Source organism: Oncorhynchus masou, chromosome 25, assembly GCF_036934945.1.
Source record: "Oncorhynchus masou masou isolate Uvic2021 chromosome 25, UVic_Omas_1.1, whole genome shotgun sequence".
NCBI classification, from domain to species: domain Eukaryota; kingdom Metazoa; phylum Chordata; class Actinopteri; order Salmoniformes; family Salmonidae; genus Oncorhynchus; species Oncorhynchus masou.
Window position 1 is genome coordinate 20,017,741 of NC_088236.1, and position 12,948 is coordinate 20,030,688.

General features: G+C 41.7%; 1 protein-coding gene across 1 annotated transcript in view; it reads left to right on the forward strand.

The window, feature by feature from the left end:
* The window catches only part of LOC135513880 (lysyl oxidase homolog 2B), a 52,707-nt gene extending 40,109 nt beyond the window's left edge, over positions 1-12,598 (forward strand). The window contains exons 9-14 of the mRNA XM_064936868.1: positions 7,691-7,856; positions 8,216-8,456; positions 9,949-10,064; positions 10,344-10,480; positions 10,823-10,934; positions 11,637-12,598. Of these exons, the coding sequence (XP_064792940.1) occupies positions 7,691-7,856; positions 8,216-8,456; positions 9,949-10,064; positions 10,344-10,480; positions 10,823-10,934; positions 11,637-11,707 (843 nt within the window). The 3' untranslated portion in view covers positions 11,708-12,598. The remainder of the gene's footprint in view (positions 1-7,690; positions 7,857-8,215; positions 8,457-9,948; positions 10,065-10,343; positions 10,481-10,822; positions 10,935-11,636) is intronic.
* The last annotated feature ends 350 nt before the right edge of the window (positions 12,599-12,948 follow it).

Here is a 12,948-nt window from a genome sequence, read left to right on the forward strand (position 1 = left end):
TATTTCAAAACTTATTTAACAAATCAAAAACTGAAAAATTGGGCGTGCAAAATTATTCAGCCCCCTTAAGTTAATACTTTGTAGCGCCACCTTTTGCTGCGATTACAGCTGTAAGTCGCTTGGGGTATGTCTCTATCAGTTTTGCACATCGAGAGACTGAAATTCTTTCCCATTCCTCCTTGCAAAACAGCTCGAGCTCAGTGAGGTTGGATGGAGAGCATTTGTAAACAGCAGTTTTCAGTTCTTTCCACAGATTCTCGATTGGATTCAGGTCTGGACTTTGACTTGGCCATTCTAACACCTGGATATGTTTATTTTTGAACCATTCCATTGTAGATTTTGCTTTATGTTTAGGATCATTGTATTGTTGGAAGACAAATCTCCGTCCCAGTCTCAGGTCTTTTGCAGACTCCATCAGGTTTTCTTCCAGAATGGTCCTGTATTTGGCTCCATCCATCTTCCCATCAATTTTAACCATCTCCCCTGTCCCTGCTGAAGAAAAGCAGGCCCAAACCATGATGCTGCCACCACCATGTTTGACAGTGGGTATGGTGTGTTCAGGGTGATGAGCTGTGTTGCTTTTACGCCAAACATAACGTTTTGCATTGTTGCCAAAAAAGTTCAATTTTGGTTTCATCTGACCAGAGCACCTTCTTCCACATGTTTGGTGTGTCTCCCAGGTGGCTTGTGGCAAACTTTAAACAACACTTTTTATGGATATCTTTAAGAAATGGCTTTCTTCTTGCCACTCTTCCATAAAGGCCAGATTTGTGCAATATACGACTGATTGTTGTCCTATGGACAGAGTCTCCCACCTCAGCTGTAGATCTCTGCAGTTCATCCAGAGTGATCATGGGCCTCTTGGCTGCATCTCTGATCAGTCTTCTCCTTGTATGAGCTGAAAGTTTAGAGGGACGGCCAGGTCTTGGTAGATTTGCAGTGGTCTGATACTCCATTTCAATATTATCGCTTGCACAGAGCTCCTTGGGATGTTTAAAGCTTGGGAAATCTTTTTGTATTCAAATCCGGCTTTAAACTTCTTCACAACAGTATCTCGGACCTGCCTGGTGTGTTCCTTGTTCTTCATGATGCTCTCTGCGCTTTTAACGGACCTCTGAGACGATCACAGTGCAGGTGCATTTATACGGAGATTTGATTACACACAGGTGGATTGTATTTATCATCATTAGTCATTTAGGTCAACATTGGATCATTCAGAGATCCTCACTGAACTTCTGGAGAGAGTTTGCTGCACTGAAAGTAAAGGGGCTGAATAATTTTGCACGCCCAATTTTTCAGTTTTTGCTTTGTTAAAAAAGTTTGAAATATCCAATAAATGTCGTTCCACTTCATGATTGTGTCCCACTTGTTGTTGATTCTTCACAAAAAAATACAGTTTTATATCTTTATGTTTGAAGCCTGAAATGTGGCAAAAGGTCGCAAAGTTCAAGGGGGCCGAATACTTTCGCAAGGCACTGTATATATATATATATCTTTCTGAATATCTAAGCATATATAGTGAGCTGTCTGTATCTTCCTGACCTGTGATTCTTTTTTTATTAAAGAAACTAAATATGATTCTATGCCTCTGGGGAAAAAAGATTGAAAGGAATGTGAGTCTTATTCAGTACATTTAGTTATTGCTTGCTTTTCTAAAGTCTACCAACCATGCCAGCTAAGATAATTAGACAAGCTAGCTACTCTAACTTGATGATAGTCTGAAATGGCTTCTTGGTAGCTAGTTATGAGGTAGTAGTAATATAGCTGATAGTGACTCTACTACCTCATTGGGAACCTAACTGGGCTAGCTAAATCCAAATTCATAAAATGGCTAGGTTGCTAGTAGTATTACACAGAAACAACATCAACAAAATATTTTAATATATTCACTAACGTTCAAAAGTTTGGGGTCACTTAGAAATGTTATTGTTTTTGAAAGAAAGGCACTTTTTTTGTCCATTAAAATAACATCAAATCGATCAGAAATACAGTGTAGACATTGTTAATGTTGTAAATTACTATTGTAGCTGGAAACGGCAGATTATTTTATGGAATATCTACAGGGGCCCATTATCAGCAACCATCACTCCTGTGTTTCAATGGCACGTTGTGTTAACTAATCCAAGTTTATAATTTAAAAGGCTAATTGATCATTAGAAAACCCTTTTGCAATTATGATAGCACAGCTGAAAACTGTTGATCTGATTAAAGAAGCAATAAAACTGGCTTTCTTTAGACTAGTTGAGTATCTGGAGCATCAGCATTTGTGGATTTGAGTACAGGCTAAAAATGGCCAGAAACAAGGAACTTTCTTCTGAAACTCATCAGTCTATTCTTGTTCTGAGAAATGAAAGCTATTCCATGCAAGAAATTGCCAAGAAACTGAAGATCTTGTACAACGCTGTGTACTACTCCCTTCACAGAACTCTAACCAGAAATAGAAAGAGTGGGAGGCCCCGGTGAGAAACAGACCTCAACTGGCAGCTTCATTAAATAGTACCTGCAAAAACCAATCTCAACATCAACAGTGAAGAGGTGACTCTGGGATGCTGACCTCCTATATATACAGCACTAGTCAACAGTTTGGACACACCTACTCATCCCAGGGTTTTTCTTTATTTTTACTATTGTCTACATTGCAGAATAATAGTGAACACTACAAAACTATGAAATAACACATATGGAATCATGTAGGAACCAAAAAATTGTTAAACTAATGTAAATATATTTTATATTTGAGATTCTTCAAAGTAGCCACCATTTGCCTTGATGACAGCTTTGCACACTCTTGGTATTCTCTCAACCAGCTTAATGAATTAGTCACCTGGAATGCATTTCAATTAACAGGTGTGCCTTGTTAAAAGTTAATTTGTGGGATTTCTTAACTTCTTCATGCATTTGAGCCAATCAGTTGTGTTGTGACAAAGTATACAGAAGATAGCCCTATTTGGTAAAAGACCAAGTCCATATTATGGCAAGAACAGCTCAAATTTGTGAAGAGAAACAACACGTCCATCATTACCTTAAGACATGAAGGTCAGTCAATATAGAACATTTCAAGTTTCTTCAGGTTTCTTCAGGTGCAGTTGCAAAAACCATCAAGTGCTATGATGAAACTGGCTCTCATGAGGACCGCCACAGGAAAGGAAGACCCAGAGTTACCTCTGCTGCATCTCAGATTCCCGTCCAAATAAAGGTCTCAAGTAACAGACACATTTCAACATCAACTGTTCAGAGGAGACATGGTATAATTTCTGTAAAGAAACCACTACCAAAGGTGACTAATAAGAAGAGACTTTCTTGGGCCAAGAAACATGAGCAATGGACATTAGACCGGTGGAAATCTGTCCTTTGGCCTGATGAGTCCAGATCCGCGATTTTTGGTTTCAAACGCTATGTCTTTGTGAGACTCAGAGTAGGTGAACAGATGACATCTGCATGTGTGGTTCCAACCGTGAAGCGCAGAGGAGGAGTTGTGATGGTGTGGGGCTGCTTTGCTGGTGACACTGTCTGTGATTTATTTAGAATTCAAGGCACACTTAACCAGCATGGCTACCACAGCATTTTGTAGCGTTATGCCATCCAATCCAGTTTGCGTTTAGTGGGACTATCATTTGTTTTTCTATTATTTAAAAAAAATTACCCCTTTTCACCCCAATTTTGTGGTATCCAATTGGTAGTTACTTTCCTGTCTCATCGCGGCAACTCCCTAACGGACTCGGGAGAGATGAAGGTCGAGAGCCATGCGTCCTCCGAAACACGACCCAACCAAGCCGCACTGCTTATTGACACAATGCCTGCTTAACCCGGAAGCCAACCACACCACTGTGGCGACTGTGTCAGAGTGCATGCGCTTGGCCCGCCACAGGATTTGCTTGAGCGTGATTGGACAAGGACATCCCTACCGGCCAAACCCTCCCCTAACCCGAACAACGCTGGGCCAAATGTGCTGCGACAGAGCCTGTACTCGAATCAGGATCTCTAGTGGCACAGCTAGCAACTGCAATGCAGTACCTTAAACCACTGTGCCACGCGGGATTTGTTTTTCAACAGGACAATGGCCCAAAGCCCACCTCCAGGCTGTGTAAGGGCTATTTGACCATGAAGGAGAGTGATGGAGTGCTGCCTCCCCAATCACCCGACCTCAACCCAATTGAGATGGTTTGGGATGAGTTGGACCGCAGAGTGAAGGAAAATCAGCCAACAAGTGCTCAGCATACAGTGCCTTGCGAAAGTATTCGGCCCCCTTGAACTTTGCGACCTTTTGCCACATTTCAGGCTTCAAACATAAAGATATAAAACTGTATTTTTTTGTGAAGAATCAACAACAAGTGGGACACAATCATGAAGTGGAACGACATTTATTGGATATTTCAAACTTTTTTAACAAATCAAAAACTGAAAAATTGGGCGTGCAAAATTATTCTGTATTTTTTTTAACCTTTATTTTACTAGGCAAGTCAGTTAAGAACACATTCTTATTTTCAATGACGGCCTAGGAACAGTGGGTTAACTGCCTGTTCAGGGGCAGAACGACAGATTTGTACCTTGTCAGCTCGGGGATTTGAACTTGCAACCTTTCGATTACTAGTCCAACACTCTAACCACTAGGCTACCCTGCCGCCCCAGGGAACTCCTTCAACACTGTTGGAAAAGCATTCCAGGTGAAGCTGGTTGAGAGAATGCCTTGACAGCTTTGCACACTCTTGGCAAAGGGTGGAAACTTTGATTTGTTTAACACTTTCTTGGTTACTTCATGATTCCATGTGTTATTTCATAGTTTTGATGTCTTCACTGTTATTCTATAATCTAGAAAATAGTTTTAAAAAATAAAGCAAAACTATTGAATGAGTAGGTGTGTCCAAACTTTTGACTAGTACTGTATATACTGAACAATGATATAAATGCAACATGCAGCAATTTCAAATATTTGACTGAGTTACAGTTCATGTAAGGGAATTCAGTCAATTTAAATACATTCATTAGACCCGGATCTATTGATTTCACATGACTGGGAATACAGATATGTGTCTGTTGGTCAGAGATACCTTTAGAAATATGGGCCTCACAATGGGCCTCAGGATCTCGTCATAGTATCTCTGTGCATTCAAATTGCCATCAATAAAAGGCAATTGTGTTCGTTGTCCATAGCTTATGCCTGCCCATACCATAACCCCACCACCACCAGTGGGGCACTCTTCGCAAATAGCTCACCCACACTACGCCAAACACGTGGGTCTGCAGTTGTGAAGTAGATTGGACATACTACCAAATTCTCTGAAACAACATTGGAGGTGGCTTATGGTAGGGAAATGAACATTCAATTATCTGGCAACAGCTCTGGTGGACATTCCTGCAGTCAACATGCCAATTGCACACTCCCTCAACTTGAGACTGTCGCATTGTGTTGTGTGACAAAACTGCACATTTGTGCTGTGGCCTTTTATTGTCCTCAGCACAAGGTGCACCTGTGTAATTATCATGTTGTTTAATCAGCTTCTTGATATGCCACACCTGTCAGGTGGATGGATTATCTTGGCAGAGGAGAAATGCTCACTAACCGGGATGTAAACTAATTTGTGCTCACACTTTGAGAGAAATACGCCTCTTGTGCATATGAACATTTTCTGGGATCTTTCATTTCAGCTCATGAAACATGGGACCAACACATGTTGCGTTAATATTTTTTGTTCAGTGTATAAGGGATCATAGCTTTCACCTGATCAGTCATGGAAGGAGCAGGTGTCCTTCAGTTTTAGTACACTCAGTATTATATATGTATATATAATATAAACAGTATTAAACAGAACATCTGTGCCCCCGATGGGCATGACGCCTCTGTCTGAGGGACAAAATAAAGTAATAGTGACACTACTAATACAGCTAGAGAGATAATGAACAGGCTGCCCCCTCTTGTGGTTAGTAGAAAAATAGTTTTGCTTATATTTGTTGCTATTCCCCTTGAATCCATTGTGAATTTGAATCCTACCAGTACATTGTTCTAACACCATTATACAGTGCATTCTGAAAATATTCATACCCCTTCCCTTTTTCCACATTTTGCTATGTTACAGCCTTATTCTAAAATGGATTCAATTGTTTCCCCCCCCCCCCTCATCAATCTACACACTATCCCATAGTGACAAAGAAAAATATGTTTTTTAGAAATGTTTGCAAATGTATATAAAAAATTTGAATGAATTAAATATCACATTTACATAAATATTCAGACCCCCTTATTGAAGCACCTTTGGCAGCGATTACAGCTGCGAGACTTCTTGGGTATGACGCTACAAGCTTGGCACACCTGTATTTGGAGTTTCTCCCATTTTTCTATGCAGATCCTCTCAAGCTTTATCAGGTTGGATGGGGAGCGTCACTGCCCAACTTTCTTCAGGTCTCTCCAGAGATGTTCGATCTGGTTCTAGTCCGAGCTCTGGCTGGGCCACTTAAGGACATTCAGAGACTTGTCCTGAAGCCACTCCTGCTTTGTCTTCGCTGTGTGCTTACGGTTGTTGTCCTGTTGGAAGGTAAAACTTCACCTCAGTCTGATGTTCCAGCACTCTGGAGCAGGTTTTCATCAAGGATCTCTCTGTACTTTGCTCTGTTCATCTTCCCCAGACCCTGCCGCTGAAAAACATCCTCACAGCATGATGTTCACCGTAGGGATGGTGCTTCACCGTAGAGATGATACCAGGTTTCTTCCAGACGTGACACTTGGCATTCAGTCCAAAGAGTTCAATCTTGATTTCTTCAGACCAGAGATTCTTGGTCTGAGAGTCCTTTAGGTGCCTTTTGACAAACTCCAAGCGGGCTGTCATGTGCCTTTTACTGAGGAGTGGCTTCTGTCTGGCCACTCTACCATAAAGGCCTGATTGGTGGAGTGCTGCAGAGATAGTTGTCCTTCTGGAAGTTTCTCCCATCTCCACAGAGGAACTCTGGAGCTCTGTCAGGGTGACCATCGGGTTCTTGGTCACCTCCCTGACCAAGGACATTCTCCTCCAATTTTTCAGTTTGGACGGTCGGTCAGTTCTAGGAAGATTCTTGGTGATTACAAACTTCTTCCGTTTTAAGAATGATAGAGGCCACTGTGTTCTTGGGGACCTTCAATGCTGCAGAAATGTTTTGATACCCTTCCCCCTTTTCTCTACACGTTCCTGTCTACGGAGAATTCCTTCAACCTCATGTCTTCGTTTTTGCTTTGACATGCACTGTCAACTGTGGGACCTTTATATAGACAGGTGTGTGCCTTTCCAAATCATGGCCAATCAATGGATTTACCACAGGTGGACTCCAATCAAGTTGTAGAAACATATCAAGGATGATCAATGGAAACAGGATGCACCTGAGCTCAATTTTGAGTCTCACAGCAAAGGGTCTGAATACTTATGGAAATAAGGTATTTCTGTTTTTTATACATTTGCAAAAATGTCCAAAAACCTGTTTTTCGCTTTCATTACGTGTGTAGATTGATAAGAAAACACATTTAATTTAATCAATTTTAGACTTAGGCTGTAATGTAACATGTGGAAAAGTCAAGGGGTCTGAATACTTTCTGAAGGCACTGTATAATGATAAAATGTAATAATACAATTGCATAACAAACACATAAACTATGACAAGTTCCGCAAATTCTCTGTCTGACAAAAAGCATGCCTGACCTCTCTCATGTTGTGTCCCTGTCCTTTAGGAGACGTGGTACTGGCCTGGAGAGGTTAGTGCTGACCCTGTGGTGATGAGTGGGGTGAGATGTTCTGGCACGGAGATGTCCCTATCCCACTGCCTGCACCACGGAGCTCACCTCACCTGTCCTAAAGGAGGAGGACGCAACGCCGCCGGAGTCTCCTGCTCAGAGAGTAAGGGGCTTGTTACACTAACAAAATATGTGAAGTAATATGTACCTTTCTTCAACATCAGATTTGCTACTTTTCTGTTTACACTATCTTTATAATTAGCCTTTGATGTGGTGTGGCCAAAACCTCATTCATGCTGCATAAGAGCACTCCTATTGCTTTTCCCTCTCAGTAGTCCAGTACTAGATGCCTTGCATTGAATGCTGATAATAATGTTTAAATACCAAAACATGTATTTGTCTGTCCTGGCCTTTTTATAAGATAATAACTGTAATAACTGTAACATTGTAATGATGAAGTATGCTCACATTTTTAACCACTCTCTCTCTCTCTCCCTCTTCCCTCACTGCTCTCCCCCTCAGCGGCCCCTGACCTGGTTCTGAGCCCCCAGGTAGTGGAGCAGACCACCTATATGGAGGACAGGCCCATGTTCATGCTGCAGTGTGCTTATGAAGAGAACTGCCTATCTACCACCTCCAGCAAGACCCCTGCCAACTCCAACCGCCGCCTGCTGCGCTTCTCCTCCCAGATCCACAACAACGGACAGTCAGACTTCAGACCCAAGGCTGGACGCCACTCCTGGGTGTGGCATGACTGCCATAGGCAAGTTGCTCCATGGCCCTTCCTGTTTGTTTGTGAAATTGAAAGATATGCTTTGTTCACACAGCATGTTGTTAGCGCAGGGCTATACGCAATGTTATCCAGGCTAGAATTGTATTATTAGTTTAATATGGTGATATATGCTCAGTTTACAGTTTATTAGGTACACCCATCTAGTACCGGGTCGGACCCCCCTTTGCCTCCAGAACAGATGCAATTCTTTAGGGCATGGACTCTACAAGGTGTCGGAATTGTTCTTTGCGCAATTGATATCAAGGGACTTAAAGGGTTCCAGGAAAACATTCCCCACACCAGTACCGTGGACTCCAGGTAGGATGGATCCATGGACTCATGTTACTTACACCAAATCCTGACTCAACAGGAACTGGGATTCATCAGACCAGGCAATGTTTTTCCACTCATCAATTTTCCAGTGTTGGTGATCGCTTGCCCACTTGAGCCGCTTCTTGTTTTTAGCTGATAGGAGTGTAACCCGGTGTGGCTGCAATAGCCCATCTGTGACAAGCATTGACGAGTTGTGCATTCCGTGATGCCGTTCTGCACACCACTGTTGTAGTGCGCTGTTATTTGTCTGTTTGTGGCCCGCCTGTTAGCTTGCACGATTCTTGCCATTCTCATTCGACCTCTCTCGTGCAACGAGCTGTTGTCTCCCGCAGGACTGCCGCTGACTGGATGTTTTTTGTTTGTTGCACGCCTGGCATCTCTGTAAACCCTAGACACTGTCTTGTGTGAAAATCCCAGGAGGCCACCCATTTCTGAGATACTGGATCCGGCACGACTGGCATCAATGATCATACCACTCTTAAAGTCACTTGGATCACTTGTTTTGCCCGTTCTATCGTTTAATCAAACAGTAACTGAATGCCTCGATGCCTGTCTGCTTGCTTGGCCTCGATGCCTGTCTGCTTGCTTTATAAAGCAAGCCACGGCTACTTGACTCACTGTCTGTAGGAACGATTCATTTTTGTGAACTGGGTGGTGTACCTAATAAACTGGTCACTGAGTGTATTTTACCTCATAGTTGTCGGTCACCATGACTACCTAGTTGTCTTTTTATAGGAGACTGACATTAAGGGAACGTTCTACTGAACTAGATAACTCCGTTCTTGAGCCATTTTCCATTTCCATACGTTCGCTGCCCTGTAATTGGCCACAGACTGAAACGTCTCAGATGTTTTCTGTCAAGGCATTGGGTGAACTGTGCAATGTCGGCAGCTTCACACAGTCACCAGTTTTAGACAAGTAAAACCCTCAGTGCCTGTGGGATTATGCATATAATCTGAATCGCTAAACATATACAATTTTGAAAGCAAATGTTTATTTTGGGTTTCTTAGTGTCTGCCTTAGTGCCATGTTTCAACAGTCTCTAGCTCTTGTATAAAAACATATCTGCTTCAGAGAGAATATAATAGACTCTACAGTAGATGGCAGGTCTATTTATAAATGAAGTGTCTCTCTTTCTCGCTGTGCCCAGGCACTACCACAGCATGGAGGTATTCACCCACTATGACCTGCTCAGCCTCAACGGCACCAAGGTGGCAGAGGGACACAAGGCAAGCTTCTGTCTGGAGGACACTGACTGTGAAGAGGGTAAGAGCCTGGATGAAAAAATGTGTGTCCCTAATGGCACTCTATCCTTTACATAGAGTCCATAAGGCCCTGGTCAAAAGTAGTCCACTCTATAATGAATAGGGTTCCATTTGGGACACAGACAGACTAGCTACCTATACTATCTTGTCTACCTAGTGTTCCTCACTCCTTGCATAGCACATATATAATACAGCCTGAGCAATAGCTCAACATGCTCTTTCACTCACAAAATATTCTGTATGTACTTTGATTAACTTTGATTTATTGTCATCTTGACAGGTATTGAGAAAAGATACGAGTGTGCCAACTTTGGAGAGCAAGGCATCACTGTTGGCTGCTGGGATACATACAGACATGATATTGACTGCCAGTGGATTGACATCACAGACATCAAGCCCGGAGATTACATATTCCAGGTAAATGACCTTTCTGCTTACTTAAAGTCTTTCCAGTGAAGGAGTGCGTCCTAAATGACACCCTATTCCCTATATATCCCAGGGCCCGTAAGGCTCTGGTCAAAAGTAGTGCCATTAGGGACGCAACCAAGGTCATTCCTCTACACTATTATCCTATGTTATCGATTGGGGTCTAATAAAGTGAATTAATTAATTTTATTGGACAAATGAAAAATGCATATAGAGTTTTTTTTTCATTCAACTGAGCAAAAAATAAAACCCTAACCCTAACTATGATTATCAATGTTAATTTCCATTCTTTGTGTTGGATAATGATTAACAGCATTTTGCTCTCTCCAACAGGTTTTTATTAACCCTAACTATGAGGTGCCTGAGTCCGACTACTCCAACAACTTAATGAAGTGTAGATGTAGATACGACGGCCACCGTATATGGATGTACAGCTGTCATAATGGTAAGACAATGATGTGCCACAATTTGTGTGACTGTTTTACCTCAGAAATTCTGTGTTACTGCCATTGTTCCGCAACCCCTTTCATAAATGAAAGTTGGATGTTTGCAGACCTCACAAGTAGACTAATGTTAAGATGTATAGATCCAACCATTAATTTGTGCAGGAGGTGTATACAGTTGCTGGATGTTAAAGGGCAAGTTCATATTCATTATCTCCAGCACCAAATCAGTGTCTACATATGTGAAAACGGTGTTGTAGAAAAAAATACATTCTACCAGATGACATCATCAAAAGTTACAACATTTCAAACACTATTAGATTCGCAGTGACTTGGGGAGCAAGAAAATACCCTCCCTCTGGCTAGAAACTTGTTGAAGGTTTTCGAAAATCACTGCTTTTCTTACTTTTAATCATACCCTATGATGTCACAGACAAGCATTGTTTAGGACCAATATTCTTATAATTTTACTACAGATCATAAAAATACACCCTTTTCACATATTTAGACACTGGTTTGGTACTGGAGATAATTCATGAGGTTGAAAAGTGGCGGAGTTGCCCTTAAACTGATGTCGTGGGACTTGGTTTCATCTTGACATTACACGACTTTAGTAATCGAAAAAAGTCTGGCAAACTTTGATTTGAAAGTGTAAAGCGTTGAGCCGTTTTTAAATGTTGACCATTTGTCCCTTTCCTGTTCAGGTGGATCGTTAAGCACTGAGACTGAGGAGTCCTTCCCTGGGCTACTGAACAACCAGGTGACCCACAGGTAAAAGGATGGAAGAGAAGAACAGAGCAACCATCACCACCACAGAGAAACTGCCAAAATGTCCCCAACCACTAGACCCCCCCCCCCCTCTTTTATCTTGTCACCAATAAGACTGCAGCTGTTAAGAATCCCCCTCCTAGTTAGGAATGCTATATGGACAAGCTGCCCACCGGCCGCTGCCCACGTCTTTCAGACATTCCCTCTCCTTCCTAGGCAGATAATTTGATGTATCTTTCTGTCATCTCAAATTCAATCCCCTCTCATTAGTTTATCCCAAAAGCAGGCAGCCTCACCCAGCTCTCTGGTTGAGATCAAGAAGGGACTGATGCAGTTTCTCACACCCCTGGGTTAGAGACATGAAATATACATTCCCAATGCTCCCCGCTAGAGGTGATGATGAGACCAAATAGCACCTTATTCCCAAAATAGTGCACTACTTTTGGGTGCTGTGTAAATTCTCTGATGTACAGTAATGAAAGTGAATCCTGCTGCACTTTCTTATTTTTTTTTTAATGATAGAACATTCAAAGGTCAAAGGTAATTTCCGCAGAGGTTGAATATCTCTGACAAAAATCTTTCTTTAACTATGAACAAAGACATATTTGGGAATACTACAGACTTCAATGGTCATGATCTAATAATAGACTTGTTTTATAAAGTAAGGGCCTCATATAGGCTACTCTCTAAGTAGCTTAATGACGATGAGTATTGAGGACACAGTATAGTACAATGCAATACATTAGGATCCAATAACTAACTGCCAGTAAGTGCATTGTTGTTATGAAGTGTTTAACAAACAGATGTCCTGTGATGTAGTAATTTCACCTGTCTTCTATTTTCTTTTTCTTTGGAAATGTAGATGTCATTATTTTGAAGTACAAGGTTGTTACCCTCACCAATCTTTTAGTCTGTGGTATAGATTTCTATGGTCAATACGTTCTATCTTTAAGTTATTCTGTCATGTTTCCCCATTCTGACATCTGTATTCAACCCCAGTACCCGTCCCAAGTGCCTGAGAAGTTCCTTTTCCAATGTAAAAACTGTGACCAAATGGCAGACATTAGTCCACTCCACACCACAACAGTAGTGGCGGTAGTACGGTAGTTAAAATGGAGGGATACAACTAATGCCCCTCAGTGCCTTATATTGAGAGATATAGTCATTTTTTTTCTCATGCATATGTTTCCTTTTCAACATTCAGAAACAATCTCATCTTTTCAAGCAAACATATTAGTAACTTATTGT